Consider the following 17,671-nt stretch of genomic DNA (forward strand, 5'->3'; position numbering starts at 1 on the left):
GCACTGGGAGCAACGCTGCATTGTCTCTGCATCACAATGTCACTCCTGAAGTACTCTGGCGGGAAGTGGAGCAGAGTTCTCACTCGCCACTGTGCTTCCTGGGACAGCCCAGTAAAAGTCAGTAGCAATCCCGCTCCAGAAACTTCGAAGGAATGTTTCCCCCTTGTCAAGAAAGCATCGCAAAATCACACAACCCTAGTTCCATTGGGGAATAATGCTTTTAGGAAAGAGGTTCCCATGGTGGTGATTTCAGCCACAGCTGAACTGCTCTGTCAGGAATTCCCCCCCCCCCAAAAAAAAATGTTTTGTCGGAATCTCCTTTCTTATAACTTGAAGCCATTGGTGCGAGTCCTACCCTCCAGTCTTGTTTGTTCCTCGTTGCATTCCAAATGACACCAGAGAAAACCGTGCACGTAACCAGAGTTTCTCGGATGGATTTAAAAGAGGATTCTACAAATTTACAGGGGTGAAGGCTACAACTTCTAGCCATGATGATGACTATGTTCTACTTCCACTTTTGGAGACAGTATGCATGCCAGTCGCTGGGAATCGCAAGTGAAGAGAGTTGTGGTCCTGCTTTTAGGCTTCCCGTGAGGACACCTTACTTTTTGGTGTGGCAACCAGAACTGCACACAGCAACCCATGGATTTGTTTGGCTGCATTGTGACAAGCAGGGAAAAGACGATGGTGCATATCTTCCTCTGCTGCAAGCTTTGCAGAGGCACCTGCCTGGCTTCCATCAGAAAGGCAACTCTGGAGTCACCCTCAGTCGGGTCCAGCAGCCCCACATTTCCATTCTGAAAGCCTTCAAGCAAGCACCCTTCCTCATTCTCAGAGAAAAGAGAATATCCATCCCTTGTCGCTTCTTCTCTGAGCAGAGCTTGCATCAAACCTGGGACTTGCAGCATCGTTTTGTGTGAAACCGATGCCCCCTTGTGGCTGTTGAGGCCAATGGTGCCGTGTGAGAGCTTATGAGGCACACAAATACAGTGGTGCCCTGCAAGACGAATGCCTCGCAAGACGGAAAACCCGCTAGACGAAAGGGTTTTCCATTTCTGAGTTGCTTCGCAAGACGATTTTCCCTATGGGCTTGCTTCGCAAGACGAAACGTCTTGCTAGTCTTGCGATTTTTTCCCCGCTTCCCCCCCTTTTTCTAAGCCGCTAAGCCGCTAATAGCCTTTTAGCAGCTTAGCCGCTAATCCTTTAATAGCCGCTAAGCCGCTGATAGCGCTAATCCGCTTAGCCACTAATAGGGTTGCTTCACAAGACGAAAAAACCGCTAGACGAAGAGAATCGCAGAACGGATTCTTTTCGTCTTGCGAGGCACCACTGTACTTGAAAGCACCTTACTGCTTTCAAGTTAGACATGTAAGGAGCTGCCTCATGTTGAGTCAGATTACTCAGTCCCATCAAGCTCAGGAATGCCTGCACTGACTGGCAGCGGATACCTTGAGATGCTGGAGACTGAACCTGGGACCTTCCGTATACAAGGCATGTGCTCAGTGTGGTGTAGTGGTTAAGAGGGGTGGACTCGTAATCTGGTGAACCAGGTTCGCGTCCCCACTCCTCCACATGCAGCTGCTGGGTGACCTTGGGCCAGTCATACTTCTCTGTAGTCTCTCAGCCCCACTCACCTCACAGAGTGTTTGTTGTGGGGGAGGAAGGGAAAGGAGAATGTTAGCCACTTTGAGACTCCTTTGGGTAGTGATAAAGCGGGATATCAAATCCAAACTCTTCTTCTCATTGAACTTGACCTCCACCTAAAAGAATTAAAAACAGGGCCAACCCTACCATTAGGCAGAGGAAGGCAGTTGCCTCAGGCAGCAGATGCAGGGACTTTAAGGTCTCCTGGAGAGGTTGCGGTCATGGTCCCACCAAGGGAAATAGCCCATTTGGCCAGGTCTTCTTTGTGGTGCCCCCTCAAAACTCCCAGAGAGCGGTGTTAGCCCCCCCCCCACACACACTAGCATTATTTTGCTTCCAGCTAAAACACACACTTCTTTGTCCAAGCTGAGGATGGGGAACCTCAGGGTTGGGAGCTGGATGCATCCTACAACAGCTCTCCCCAGACCACACACACCCTCCCAACAACACGCCCTCTTCCCAGGGTACCCCCCTGACGAACCCTGATTTGCCTCCTCTTTGAGTGTTTTTGCCTGGCTAGACTGTGGTCTTGAATTCTGATCATGCCTGGATGGACAGCAGAGAGGGGTGTGTGTGTGTGTGTGTGTGTGTGTATACACAAAACTAGATTACTATATAAAGACAAAAGTCATATTCTTTGCCAGTTTTTGCTTCTGGCCCCATCCAGCTCTGGCATGTTGTCCCCCCCCCCCATGGTTTCCCAGAAGAGACTGTGGCCCTCAGGCTAAATATAGCTCTCCACCCCCATTTTTCTACCCGGACACTGGGGTTCAGTGCCGAGGGCCTTCTGGCAGTTCCTTCACTGCAAGAAGCCAAGTTACAGGGAACCAGGCAGAGGGCCTTCTTGGTAGTGGCACCTGCCCTGTGGAACGCCCTCCCACTAGATGTCAAAAAGAACAACAACTACCAGACTTTTAGAAGACATCTGAAGGCAGCCCTGCTTAGGGAAGCTTTTAATGTTTGATGCATTACTGTATTTTAATATTTTGTTGGAAGCTGCCCAGAGTGGCTGGGGAAACCTAGCCAGATGGGTGGGGTATAAATAATATATCATCATCATCATCATCATCATCATCATCATCATCATCATCATCCCTGGTCCAAGACTTCAGGGAAGGGTGATCAGATTTGGTGTTTTATTATCTCTGCTTCCTGAGAAGCTGTTGCTCTACCATAGCTATTACATAAAGGTTTTTAATGTTTAATTTTGCTATTAGATTGGATTGCATGAATGCCTCCCTGTCTTTAGCAAGGCTGCTTTCCCTGTAAATCTGGCTTCTTGTAGTTTCTTATTAACCAGGTTGTGACACTTTGTTATCCCAACAAGCAGCTGTTAGCTCTGTATGTAATCAGAAACCCTGCTGATCAGTTCAGAAGAGATTCTGGCTGCTGGGGTCTTCTCCAAAGCAATTGCTTTGTTTTAATAAACAGAGTCTTGGACAGATCTTTGCCCTAATCACAGCGTGAAGGCTCGTTTTTCTTCCACACTGGGCTCCTTTGAAGGAAGGGCTAGACAAAAAAAATATAGCAAACCAATAAATAAAATTGAAACCCTCCAGTGGATTTCACAGCCATATATTTGTAGATACAGAAGGTGCCCTCCCTTGACCCGCAACATTTAATCTTACAGATTGAAGAATGGTTCCATTTTCCAGGGACAATTAGACAAGGCTGAAGAAGAAAGCAAAGCAAAACCTTAAGAAAACAAAGTAAAGGAAATAAAATGAAACCATTTCATTCATACCAAACCCCTTCTAAAGAGTGCCTAAATGAAAAATTCTATCAAAGACACTATGCTGGTTATTATTTAGGATGGTAAGAAGGTAAGAAGGCACCATCTTACATTCCATTCTGTAGCTGTTACATGCAGCAGTTTTTCTTTTCTGCTGCAGTTTGCTTTCTACCAAAAGCAACGTTATTCATCTCACCATCCACTGTGGTGAAGTTACATCACTTGCACAGTTTATGTAATTAATTATATAAGTTAGGTAAATTCCATTGTCGGTATGTTGCCATTTTAATGCCTCCTGGTCCTTTGCCTCGGGAAGCAAAATGTCTTGGGCTAGTTCTACAAGTGACCTACTCTATTCTGACTGGTGATATCTCTCTAAGACCTCACCCAACACTTCTTCCCAAGATCCTTTGGCTGGAGATAGGCAGAGATTGCACTTGAGGTGTTCTGTATGCAAGCTACAACCTTCTGCCCAGCGAGTTCTCTGCAGAAGGTCCTTTCCTGTAGACTCTACCATGGACAGCAGCCTTCCTCAACGGGGGACTCAGCTATACAGCTGCAAATATGTTTTAAGTGCGTTTTAAATGCATTATACAAATGTAACACTAGATGGCAATGGTGAGCTAATGGCAAATTCAATAAGTACTTTAAAACGTGTGGTTTTTAAAAAAACATTTTCACAGTGCTTTTTACATATGTCTATATTCAGTCCTGGTTTCCTCCAGATGTTTTGGACTTTACAGTGGTACCTCAGGTTACATACGCTTCAGGTTACAGACTCCACTAACCCAGAAATAGTACCTCAGGTTAAGAACTTTGCTTCAGGATGAGAACAGAAATCGTGCGGCGGCGGCATGGCAGCAGCGGGGAGCCCCATTAGCTAAAGTGGTGCTTCAGGTTAAGAACAGTTTCAGGTTAAGAACGGACCTCCAGAACGAATTAAGTATGTAACCAGAGTTACCACTGTAACTCCCACCAGGCATAACAGAACTAAAGTTTCCAGAGTGGTTTGACAATCAATCCCTCTTCCCAGGGAACTTTGGGAATTGTAGTTTCTCGGCACATTTGACATGCTGCAGTTCCCAGGGTGTTCTGGGGTGAAAGTCATGGCTGTTTAAAGTCGTATGATACTGCTTTAAATGTGCAGTGCGCATGGGGCCTTGATTTGGGGCTCTCACCCTCCCTCTTATTCCCCCCCCTATTATTTTGGTGGGGGAGAGGAGGACACAGACCTGTTTCAGCACAGGAAAAAGGTTGGTAGCCAGAATTACTTGTGAATATGGCTTAAGAAAACTACAGATAAATTTAACCTTCAAATACACCACGTTTGGTTTACATTTATTGCAATTTCATTGCATGACATGAATTTCTTCAAAGTAGTGGACACATTCAGTGGAGGTTGACAAAGGATTACAAAACAGCGCTTTCATGACAATTGATCCTTCCCCCACCCCCACCCCCCAAAAAAAGAATTTTATAATGCAGGTTCCTGGATGGTGACAACATCTATTGAATACATGTCTTCTGTACATATTATGCTATAGCCCCAGATCCCACAGATATCAGGAGGAAGTGTCAACACAGATATGAAGGCGTCCATATAGATGCAGAGTCAGAAGAGGAAAACAAGAGAAATGCAGGTCTGCATTTTGAATCAGCCCTGTCCTTTTTTTCTCTAAGGTTGGAAAAGACAATATGGCTTTTTCTTTTCTTTTTTAACGCCAGGAAGGAAGCAACCAGGGCTTTAAAGCTCATTGAGTAGAACGAAGAAGAAAACGTGGTCCATGCAATCTGAGAATGTGCATAAATCAGCTGATTTTCAACTCTGTCTATGCCCGGAAAAGAGTTATTATGTAATGAGAGGCTAGTTTGCACAGCAGCTCTCTGGGGATGGCTCATTTTTCCTGATTATTATTATTATTTATTTTTAAAACACTATCATCTCCAACGAAGGAAATCCTTCGTAGCAAAGCCTCCATCCATTTTAGGTGAATTAGTATAGAAGCAAAGCCTTTGTTGGGGAGAGTCTTTGGCTCCCTGTTGGGAATGGACATTTCATAAAAGCATCAATGTGCACCGTATCTTCCATCATTTCTTCCTCAGAGTCCTCATGGCCTCATCAACAAGAGCTCAAAGCAGTGCTCAGCATCCTTTGGTCTACCACCCAGCCATTCTTGATGCCGGATGCCAGTGATGTTGCTCTCTGCTTTTGCCACAAAACATGGTCCGTTCCATTCTGCAGCCAAGCTCGGATCTCTTGAGTATAAGACAGTTTGAGACCAACAAGTCCTGAAACCTGAAGGTTTTTTTTTTATTCTTTCAACCTTGGCTGAAAGGGCAGATCCAGCCATGCCATATGACAACCTTCTGTCGAGTGCAAATCTCCAAAAAACAATTTAAATGGCTACTCCCCAAACTGTGCTTTAGAGTGTTCCAGTAAGATGGCAGTCTACATATAAGTAACTCAGACATTTATCATTTGTTAATATGGCTATAATACTGGTAAATTCCTGCAGATACCGTAATCTATAGTCGATCAAATATCCCCCTCCCCCCCGAAAGCGCTCTATTTACACTGCAGGATATGTACATATTTGGTTTCAGGAGTCATAAGATGCTCAAGGAACGGAACATGAATGAAACTAGATCAAAACCAACAACAATTTATACTCTTTTAATATAGTGATGCCCCCAAACTCAAAGCATTTGAAATACTGACTGATGGCTTAAACTTGTGTTAGCCTTCCTCTCTCACAAGATCCAGTTAAAATTATTGTGGACAGTTGGAATATCTCTGTGGTTGTTGTTTCTTTGTTTTGTTTTGTTTTTGAAAACTACTTGATGAGAATGAAATGGAAAGTGTGTGTGCAGAATCTCCCACAGATTCCCTTGCATACCTATGTGAGAGAGGTGGTGATGGTTGCTTTAGACAACTTGGAGGTCCAATGTATGAAAGGATCAGCAGCTTTCCTTGAGGAAACACAACAAGCTATGTTGGGCGTCTCAGTTTTGGTTCTCGATTTATGAGGCCGCCCTCTGCAAAATGTAAGTCAATGGCTGTTGACTCCCCAAAAGGGTAGCCTTGCCCCTGAATAAACCATCTGGTTTGTGATCTCTCTTGAGGACCAGCTACCATTGGTGAATGGGCTTCAGTTTTAAAACTATATTCATCCCCCCTTTTCTTTTTGCTAATTGCCCGGAAAGCTATAGAAATGTAGACATCAAGCCATTCAGCTGAGCTCTGAGAGGGTCACTTGTGTGAGGAATGGCTGACTTCCCAGTGCCACCCGTCACAATGCACACATCTAGACAAGCATGCACGATCACGAGGCAGCTTCTTCTTCTGTTACTGGTTTAGTGCCTGAGATGTTCACACACATTCAGAGGGGAAATGGGGCTTCACCCCCTAACAAGTGATAGCTTTGAAGCAATGAGCAAAGCTCAGGGTGTGTGCGTGCGGGTGCAGCCCTAGACAGGCGGGCTCCATCACCACTTCACAACAGTCCTAGAACTAAGGGGTTAACGTTATCTCAGCGGGGTGCCTCTTCCTCCCCCTCCCTCCTCAGATCTGAGGTATCGGCAGAGAAATATTGACAGGCTTTCCCCCGATTTTCTTCTAAATGCATCTCGTCCCTGTCTGTTGACGTTTCCTTTGGGCGGCTCACATCAGGACTTGGTCGCGAGTCTCTGGCAGCCTCAGGGCAAGGAGGCCTCCTGCCACCAGAGCAGAGGATGCCAGGAGGATGGGGACCACTTTGGTTATCCCAACAAAGGAGGCAAAGATAGCATTCCCGAAGATGGCCCCAATTTTGCAGAGCCCGTTGAGGATGCCAAAGGCTGTGGCTCTGTGGAGAAGGGAGAGAAAGCAAAGAGAGTTTAAAATGGGAACAGTCCAAGAGGCAGTGGTCCAGTGGTCCATTGTGAAGGGAAGGACCTCTTCATATTAACCTCCAAAGCAACACAGTCACCTAAGAAGGTTAGAAGAGTCCTGGTGGATTGGACCAAAGACACCGCTAACCTAGAAATAGTACCTCGGGTTAAGAACTTTGCTTCAGGACAGAAATTGTGCAACGGTGGTGCAACAGCAGTGGGAGGCCCCATTAGCTAAAGTGGTGCTTCGGGTTAAGAAGAGTTTCAGGTTAAGAATGGACCTCCAGAACGAATTAAGTTCTTAACCCGAGGTACCACTGTATTTGCTTTCAAGTGGTTTTTGTGATTTTTTTTTTGCCTGGCTTTATATTGATATGGTTTGCAGACCAGCACAGTGAATTCTTTTTGCTGATAAAGGGCTTTTTAAAAACAATTTGGCATGCAGGAGATTAGCAAACAGAGCGCCAGATAATAACGTCATCTCCTGCACTGTGAAATAAGCCGTAGTGCTTCACCCCAAACCTACTTCCGTTCCCCCTGCCACTGCCAACTGCTCCAGATTTACACTGGTTTGTTCTCAAATTGTGAAGGACCATGCTAAAAAGCTTCAGCCCCTGGAAATCTCCCTGTGTGTGTCTCCACCCTCCTTCCTCACCCCAAGGGAGGTTGCTGGGAAGAGTCACCTTTTATGTGTGGGGTACAGCTCCACAGTGATCACATCCAGCGCATTCCAGGCAGCAATGCTGGTACCACAAAATAGGCACTGCCAGCCAATCATGGCCGACTCACTGTTGCCAAAAAAGAGGAAGAAGCAGCACACGGCGGAGATCAGCATGGAACCCCCTGCAAGAAAGAACAAAAGAGGAGGCAGGGAGAGATAAGACAAGGTTAATTATGTATGCCACTACTGCGGCCCATGTTTTGTTAGCCCCAAAATGGAAAACGCGTGAGGTTCCAAAGAAAAATGGCAACTTAATCTGATGGAATGTGCACAGCTTGCAGACCTAACACATCAAATAAGAGAACAAGAAGAACATATGTTTAAAGAAGATTGGGAAATGTTTATTGAATATATGGTGGGGAGCAATTGTGTACACTTGAAAACGTTGGCAGCATTAAGATAAATTCAACTGTGTAAATAAGTTTAGATGGATGTAATAATGGAATACTGAATGGTTTAAAAAGGTAAAGGGACCCCTGACCATTAGGTCCAGTCGTGACCGACTCTGGGGTTGCGGCGCTCATCTCGCTTTATAGGCCGGCGTTTGTCCGCAGACAGCTTCTGGGTCATGTGGCCAGCATGACTAAGCCACTTCTGGCAAACCAGAGCAGCGCACGGAAACGCCGTTTACCTTCCTACCGGAGCGGTACCTATTTATCTACTTGCACTTTGACATGCTTTCGAACTGCTAGGTGGTCAGGAGCTGGGACCGAACAATGGGAGCTCACCCCATCGTTTAGACCACAGCACCACCCGCATCCCACTGAATGGTTTAGTTTATATAAAATATGCAGGGATTTATGTTATGCAAAATGAACCATGGAAAGAGAAGAAGGGGAGTTTTTGATACTTTAAGGTTGTTTAAATGAATATTCTAAATTGTAAAACAGAAAATTTAATAAAAAATTATAAAAAAGAGAAATAAGTCGAGCTCAAATGTGAAGGAATAACACTTGATATAGGGGGTGGCCCTGGCTGTCAGCTTCCTCCTCCTCAGTCTCAGTGTTGACCCTTGCAGCACTCAGCAGGGAGGAGGAGGGGTGAGCTTGTTGGCTCTGCCTGCCATTGGCTCTGGCGCCACCTACTGTTGGGCTCCCTGCCTTCTGCCCTACCAGTCCCAATGGGCACCAGCCCCCACCACCCTTGGCAAACCTTGCAATGGGATGGAAAGCTCAAGTTCCTGTGCTGACACAGATTCTAAAGTGCCCTGAGGGCAAGGCACAATAAGTGAAAGCCTCCTTCTCAATGGAGGAAGAGTTTTGAGAAATTGGAAAGAAGATTTTTGGCATGAGGCCAACTAAACCACATTGGGGGGGGGACCTTTCTGACCCCTCCCACATTGACATATGTCACCCCTCCCCACTCACCAATCATCTTGATCCGACCTATTTTGTCCATCAGCAGGGCTGAGATAATGTTGCCTGGCAAGACCGAGAGGCTGCCTAAGAAGCCGACGAGGTAAACCAGGAAGTCGTTGTCCCTCTCAAAATCCATGTGGCAGCCCTTCTTCTGCTCCAAGAAGGTGGCATTCACAAACTTGCATTCGACAAATTTATGCTTGTACAGGTCTAAGGGGGGGCAGGGAGAGAGAGAAAGATGGATGGATGGAACTCATAATGTATTCAAACATGGGGATTACTGTGTTACTTTTCCTGGTTATAATGCTAGCGGCTCTGTCTTGGTTCCCTTTACTTTTTAAAGAAATTAATTTTTATTGAATTTTACAAGAAAAGAAAAAGAAAGAGAAAGAGAAACAAAGAACAATACATAACACTGTAAACACATTTATATACATGTTTTCCAAAATGCAAACGAAAGAGAGAGAGAGAAGACAAAAGGGGAAAAAAATTCTTTTCATAACCAATAATATTACCAAATTCATACTCCAAACATTACAATATATAAATCCTAGTTAAAATATTATAAAAGACTTCCACCACATTCACCGCACGTCTCTTAGTTATCTTGCTCACCTTTATATTGGTTCCTTTTACAATGCATTATGGAAGCGTGACTTTTTGATGGATAGACTGCCACGTCACGGCAAATTTCATTTGTACCAGTGGGCATGGTGCATCCCAATGAACGTCATTGGACAACGTTGCTATTCCCCTACGCTTTCCATATAAGCAGGTTTCTGTTCTCCCATAATTCACCCATAAAAAAGGCAGGAAAGTATGCCAGAATAAAGTACACAATTTTGCCACATGGTGCGATGCACACTGACATGGCTGTGTCCCCTATTAGACTTTGGAGCAGATGTCTAGTACACCATTCAGAACAATGCACAGCAGGGCCCCCAAACAACATGTGAGATTTTTTTTGAAGTAAGTAAAGGGACTTGCATTATCATTTACAGAGGGGAGCCCTTAAGATATAACTCACGCCCATCTAACTTCGTGAGACCAAAGGAAGTATCTGAAATCTGCAGAATGGAAAGCCTAGTCACGCTTACTAACTTGTTCAGAAAATATTCCCCAAAGGCGGCAGCAGGACCAGATCCCAAAAATCTGTTACCATTCCTGATAAACAGGGAACAATGGTGCTTAAGTTATTGTGCATTGGAAAAACAGACCACATCAAAATGATTATGATTTCTTCCCAGTCTTAACTCTTCACTTCATTCCGCTTTTCTATAAATGAAAACACAGACAGAAGCCAGCAGATGCACTTTGCCAACACAGAAACACACACTCTCCCGTGTTACCTGTGTTAAAGAAGACAGTTTTTATAATGGTGCAGTTCTTGAAAAAGGTCTCGCTCGATGTCACATCTTCAAAGTAGCATTCCTCAAACACAGAGTCCTCAAAAGTCACATCTCGGAACTTCATTTTGATGAACCTGCAACATAGAAAATAACTCACCATCGTCTTCATTTGAAGCAAGCTCCTATCCCTGAACTTTAAAAATAAATAAAAATAAACACACACAATTTAAGATACCAGAAGCCAAGACAGTGAGTTTGATGCAATCTAATTCAGCTTTGTTTCATATGCAAACACTTTGAACTTCACTATAAAACCATTTACAGCCCATGGCTCATTAGGGGGAGGATACTTTCAGTGAACAAAAATGAATATGTTGAAAGAAAGACTCCATCTCTATACCTCTGTGTGATTTCCCTCTTATTGATTATTGATTTGAGTTCCAACAGATGGCAGGATAGCTGAAACTCAAAGTCTGCCAAGAATGTAAGGCCCAACAAACTCCTCAATTGCCTTGCTGACAATTTCATTTCCCAGAAGGTGTAAGAAGCAACAAGGGGATCAACTATCTTGCACCTGATTCTTACCAACAGGGAAGAACTTGTCAATGAGGTGGAATTTTACTTGCTTGTACTATGAAAAATAAGAATACAAAACATTATTTAAAAAAAGATGGACAACTGATGCAACCAAATATAGCCAAGATAGATAATGTGATATTCTTTTGTTACTGCAGTTAGTGAACATGGACAGAGCCTTCTTATGTGGACAGTTGCAATTTTTTAGAAGAAGAAGAGGAGGAGGAGGAGGAGGAGGAGGAGGAAGAAGAAGAAGAAGAAGAAGAAGAAGTATGTGTGAAATTTTTTTTGTCCAAGCAATTCCTCCATAATAGAATACCTTTTTCTATGCTCTCTTCATTAAATATGCACATTTTTGCATGCACTTTTCATTAATATATGAATTTTGTCTGCATTCTTTGGTTGGCGAACTACATTGCAAAGTTCAGAGTAGTGCAACTTTCAAAAGAGTGCTGTGTTTTGGTTTGCATACGGGTTTGGGAATTTCCACTCTGATTGATTCTCATAAAAAATGAGAATCAAGCAAATTTCTACATCCCTGGTTTCAGCTGCAATATATGCCTTATTATGATATTTCAGAAAAAAGTAATGTGGGAACTGGCCCTCAATGTGCCTTTCCTTACATGACCACTGGATGTCAGTATGTCCAAAGGTGATTTTAAAAATATTATGGCTCCTTGAAGCCCAAAACAGAAAAGTTTATCAGCATGTGTAATTTAATTCATTTAGATCATAACAGATATCCAAGTTGATTTCCCAGTATAGATGTTGAATGAGCAAAAACAGTATTTTCATCAGTTGCCGCTGTTATTATGTTTATGGGTCACTCTTTATCTCATACAAGGACAAAAGCTTAAGGGTCATATTCTCTCCTATGGAACCCTTCCAGGGGCCACAGATCATCAACTGGGAGAGCCAAAGGCAAACATGGATGGCCAAGAGGCAAAAGGAGGCACAGCAATGAATGTGACTCTTTCAGCAAGTGCTGCTGGAGGCTAAGCCACTTGGGCAAATGAAGCATTATCCTCCCAACCTCTGCCTACTCCCACCTGCCAGCCTTCTTATGTACAACCAGCCCGGGGTAGCACTGACTATCAGCTTCCTCCTGCAAAGTCTCAGAGTTACCCCTGTAGAACTCAGCAGGGAGGAGGGGGAAACTAGACTTAGTGGGCTCTGCACACCATTTGCTCTGGCTCCATCTATTGCTGGGCTCACTGCCTTCCACCCTACCCATCCCAATCAGCACCAGCCACCATTACTTGGCAGCTACCCTTCTGGTCACTCCTCTCACCTGTCCCCTGGAGATCTCTCTCTCTCTCTCTCTCTCTCTCTCTCTCTCTCTCTCTCTCTCTCTCTTTCTCTTGCAAACACACACACACACACACAGAGAGAGAGAGAGAGAGAGAGAGAGAGAGAGAGAGACAGAAAGTATGAATATACAAACCACTTTCCCAAAGGATCTGGGCCTTGAAAAGCACATAGAGCTGAAAGAGGAAGTGGGAAAGTATGTCCTCCTTCTCGCTTCCTCCTTCAGCTCTCTATATTTTTCCAGGGAGGAAAAGTAGCCACACACTCTGCCTCACGACTAAAGGGGCAATAAGAGGCTCAGAGTTTCTGTGGGCACCAGAGAAAAACCTCAAGGGGGCTCAAGGGAGCTCAAGGGCACCACACTGGTAATCTCTCACTGATCTCCATCATGAAGTGACTTCCATCATCTCTGGTTGTTCCAAGGTGCTGCCACAGCCAGGATCGGTGGGATAGTAGCTCCCACGGGACGCTGCACATATAAGCAAACATTGGCATCTGTTTTGGTGAGGTGGGGTGTGATGGCTCACTTGTCATTGAAATATGTCCCATTCCGGTGGATTTGATTTTCCAAAGTGAAGTTGAAGGTGATATCCTTCACTGATTCCCCATTAAAGACTTTCTCGCGGGACTTATACGCTTCTTCTTGGTAGTACCGTATCATGTCAGGGAACCAGACGATAAGGCCATAGTAACTGCAAGAGGAAGAAGAGAACTGTGACACAGAGAAGTGACAACTGTTACCCATGCTTTGATAACCTCAAGGCTAGATTGCTTCTGAAGCTCCAGCTGGTGCAGATTGTGGTGGCCAGATTGCTGATGGAGGCATCTGGCCAAGAATATGTAACATCATTGTTAAAACATCTGCACTGACTGCCCATCTACTACTGATCCAGGTTGAAGGTCTTTGTATTAATACCGATAACTTAGGTCCAGGGTACCACCTGAACCCTTATCTCCCAGCTGAGGTCATCTGCAGAAGCATCATTGGTCATCCCCCAAGTTGACAAGTCCTGTTTAAGAACAAGAAGAAACTGAGCCTCTTGTGTCATTAGCCCAGTTTTTGGAGATTCAGCAGGTGCCTTCTGTTTCAACTTTTAAATGCCTGCTGATTTTTTTTTCTATTCTAGAGCTGGGTTTCTGCCTGAACCCCTGGAGAACCACTGCCAGTCTGTGTAGACAGTACTGGACAAGACAGACCAAGGGTCTGACATGATATAAGGCAGATTTCTATGTTCCTAGGTCTTTGGGTCTAAGCCTAGGTCTTCGCCGAAGAACTGATGCTTTTGAATTATGGTGCTGGAGGAGACTCTTGAGAGTCCCATGGACTGCAAGAAGATCAAACCTATCTATTCTTAAGGATATCAGCCCTGAGTGCTCACTGGAAGGACAGATCCTGAAGCTGAGGCTCCAGTACTTTGGCCACCTCATGAGAAGAGAAGACTCCCTGGAAAAGGTCCTGATGTTGGGAAAGATTGAGGGCACAAGGAGAAGGGGATGACAGAGGACGAGATGGTTGGACAGTGTTCTTTAAGCTACCAGCATGAGTTTGACCAAACTGCGGGAGGCAGTGGAAGACAGGAGTGCCTGGCGTGCTCTGGTCCATGGGGTCACGAAGAGTTGGACACAACTAAATGACTAAACAACAACAACAAGGTCTTTGGGGAAAATGCTGCAGTTCAGTAGTGTGGAATATGCCTTGAATACAGAAGGTCCCAGGTTCAGTCCAGGTTCATCTTTTGGTAGGGCTCTCCTGAAACCCAGGAGAGGCACTGCCAATCAATACTCAGTATATGGCAGCTTCCTAAGTTCCTAACCTTCCCAAAAGATAATGATGGGAAAATAAACTATCTCTGAAATGTTCAGGACAGGTTCCTGTTGCTCTTATTTAGCCTTGCAAGAGTTACAAGGCAGCTTCCTGTATTTCTGATTTGAATGTTTGTTGCTCTTAGGAAACAGGCAAAGTCTATCAAAAGGAGCAAATATTTGTTTTGCTAAGATTGGTGAAATGTCTCAGGCAGACTTTACCCACAGGAAACTTGGCAGTTGCCTTATACCAAGTCAAACCATTGGTACTTCAAGCTCAGTATTGCCTAGACTGGCTGCTAGTGGTTTTCTAGGGTTTCAGACAGGAGTCTTTTTCGGCCTTACTAGGAGATGCTGGAGATGGAACCTGGGAGCCTCTGCTTGTGGGATAAGCTGCAGCTTAGTGGTAGAACACCTGGTTGGTTTGCAGACGGCCCAAGTTCAATCGTATCCATCTCCAGGGAGGGTTGGAAAAGAGTCATCTCTAAAAATTGGAAGAACCACTGCCAGTCAGTGTAGACAATATTGAGCTAGAGCAGCCTTTCTTAACCTGTGGGTCCCCAGATGTTGTTGAACCACAACTCCCATCACTCCTAGCTAGCAAGGCCAGAGCTCAGGGATGATGGGAGTTGTAGTGCAACAACATCTGGGGACCCACAGCTTGAGAACCACTGAGCTAGAGGGACCCACGGTATGATTCACTATAAGGTAGCTTCCTTTGTATCAATAGTAGAACCTTATTTAAGGTTTTTAGCACATGCTGGATAGCCAGCTATGAGGGATGCTGTACTAAGAGATTTCTTGCAGGGTTGGACTGGATGATCTTCCAACTCTCTGGTTAATAACAGGTTTGTGAATTCCAAGGCACATACCTTAAGGCCATTGAGAACCACACAATTGCCAGGAACAGCGTGTTCATTCTGTACTGGGCTGTCAGACAGTATATTACATTGTCCATAACCTAAAAGAAAAGGATAGTCCAAAGAATCAGTTACAGAAAAAGTCCTAAGAAAACTAACTTCTAATGTAGCTTATATCCCTTCCAAAAATGAAAAACAAATACCCGTTTGTTTGTGGAAATGGTGAATAATTTATTATGAGTATTTTCATTCCGTGTTTTTACATTGTAGCTAGCTGGCTAGATTCAGTGAAGCAGGATTTATTTATCTCAAATCCTACATTTGCTTTAAAACCCACTATGACATAAATTAACTGAATCTTGGTTGATTAATCTATGGGGCAATTTAAATAATTTAAAATTGAGATTGCTGTCAGAGGCAATTAAGTTTTGGTGTATCACTGGAATAGGGAACCAAAAAATAAAATATGAAAGGTACTTTGCCTTAAATATGGTATTAAAGATCTTCCAACAAATATAGTCCCATCCCCCCACTTAACAGCAAGTGACAGTGTTATTTATTAATTCCAATGTACACTTACACAGCCAAGCTAGCGGTTCGAAAGCACGTCAAAGTGCAAGTAGATAAATATGTACCGCTCCGGCGGGAAGGTAAACGCCGTTTCCGTGCGCTGCTCTGGTTTGCCAGAAGTGGCTTAGTCATGCTGGCCACATGACCCGGAAGCTGTACGCTGGCTCCCTCGGCCAATAAAGTGAGATGAGCGCTGCAACCCCAGAGTCGGCCATGACTGGACCTAATGGTCAGGGGTCCCTTTACACTTACACTTATTTCAGTATGTCAGGAAGACACCTTTACCAAAGCTGATAATATAACATAATCTATATGCAATTAATCGCTTGGTAAAAACGCAGGTGGTTGATCCACTTAAAAATCTCTGTTGAGTTGAGAGCCTTACATGAAACCAAATATTTTTTGATTAAGAGACAGGGTGGTCAAAGTACTGCAACCAGATGTAATTGGGAAAGGTTGCAACCCCGTGACCTGTTCATTGTGTGGGCAGGTAGCACAATGACAGATCTAGGTAATCAATCATTACTGGTTGTTGTTTGCATTCAGGTGCCACCACCATCCCCCTCCCATACCTGTTTGAGGGTGGTTGTCACTCTAACAAAAGAACGCTGGTACCACGTCCCTGTAGAACACTGTATTTCAATGAATTCGTCTATCTGCTTTGGAGTTTTTATGTTGGCTACCTGAATAAACAGGGAAAAAACAAGCCAAAATATTCAGCCCTTGACTTCACAGCAACCACACTAAGCTTTGTTCTTGTAAGCAATTGCTCAGAAACAGCACAACAGAGGGTTGAGTCAACCGCCACATGAATAAACACCTCTGCATTCCAATCCTGAGTACGTTTACTTGGAAGCAAGTCCCACAGTGTACAAGGAGGCTTATTCCCAAATAATTGTACTTGGGGAAGGGGCATAGCTCAGGGGTGGAATGACTGCTTTGCATGCAGAAGGTTCAAGGTTCAGTTTCTGGCATCTCTAAGTAGGCAAGGAAGGCCTTCTCTCTGAAACCCTGGAGAGGCACTGTCATTCAGTCCAGATTATACTGAGCTAGATGAACCAATGTTCTGACTTAGGATGAAACATCTCCAGGTGTTTTGAACCCAGCAGTGACTGGGTTTAGGGGTGAGGGAGAAATCTGATTCAGTTTACATTTAAAGGCAGATCTCCCTAATTCTCAATTTCTGAAAGAAACACGCCAACTGAAACAGCCATCTTTTGAAATTTGCACACCTCTGAATTTTGCAATGCAGTCTGCTAGTCAAGTAACATGTATGAAAATGCACATCTTGGTGAAAGCAACATACACAAATGCATTATATTGGGGAAAATTGTTTTCAGAAATGTGTATATTGGGCAAAAATGCATGGGGGGATTGTATGCATTAGGAGAAATTTGCACTAAAATGCTGGTGAATTTTCACATGGTCTTTTAAAAAAATATGTGCAAGGATGGAAATGTGGCAAAATGTGGAACATAGGACTGGAGAAATGAGAAGCCAAAATTTGGCTTCTTGCCTAGATGGCAACCATGTTTGCCAATTGCGAAATAAAGTTAAATTAGAATCTGCATACTGAATCTTTGGGAGAAGAAAGAGGTGGATTGTGGGCTTTATGCAATGTATATAAAAAACCCAATTAGGTTTTGAATCTTTGACCAAAGTCTCCTATTGAGGGGAAGTGCATTCCTAGGAAGAAAGCATGCTTACCGTAAACACCCTCTCAGGCTCGCCTTTGGCCCTCATGTTGGTGTCGTGGACTTGCTTGAGGATCATCCAGGCTTCGTCATGCTTGCCTATCTAGAAAGGCCAAAGCAAAGGATGTCAGAAAGATCACTTCCTTCAGAAAATGCTTTTAAGATCCCAGGCTCTTTCTCTCCAGT

General features: G+C 44.2%; 1 protein-coding gene across 1 annotated transcript in view; it reads right to left on the minus strand.

Annotated features, from left to right (window-relative positions):
- Positions 1-4,680: 4,680 nt before the first annotated feature.
- SV2B (synaptic vesicle glycoprotein 2B) overlaps positions 4,681-17,671 on the minus strand; it is a 36,359-nt gene continuing 23,368 nt past the window's right edge. Inside the window, exons 5-12 of the mRNA XM_077919028.1 lie at positions 17,499-17,588; positions 16,364-16,474; positions 15,234-15,322; positions 13,086-13,250; positions 10,675-10,808; positions 9,335-9,535; positions 7,930-8,089; positions 4,681-7,221 (exon numbers count right to left, since the gene is read on the minus strand). Coding sequence (XP_077775154.1) covers positions 7,038-7,221; positions 7,930-8,089; positions 9,335-9,535; positions 10,675-10,808; positions 13,086-13,250; positions 15,234-15,322; positions 16,364-16,474; positions 17,499-17,588 — 1,134 coding nt within the window. The 3' untranslated portion in view covers positions 4,681-7,037. The remainder of the gene's footprint in view (positions 7,222-7,929; positions 8,090-9,334; positions 9,536-10,674; positions 10,809-13,085; positions 13,251-15,233; positions 15,323-16,363; positions 16,475-17,498; positions 17,589-17,671) is intronic.

This window comes from Podarcis muralis, chromosome 14, assembly GCF_964188315.1.
Source record: "Podarcis muralis chromosome 14, rPodMur119.hap1.1, whole genome shotgun sequence".
Classification (NCBI taxonomy): Eukaryota; Metazoa; Chordata; class Lepidosauria; order Squamata; family Lacertidae; genus Podarcis; species Podarcis muralis.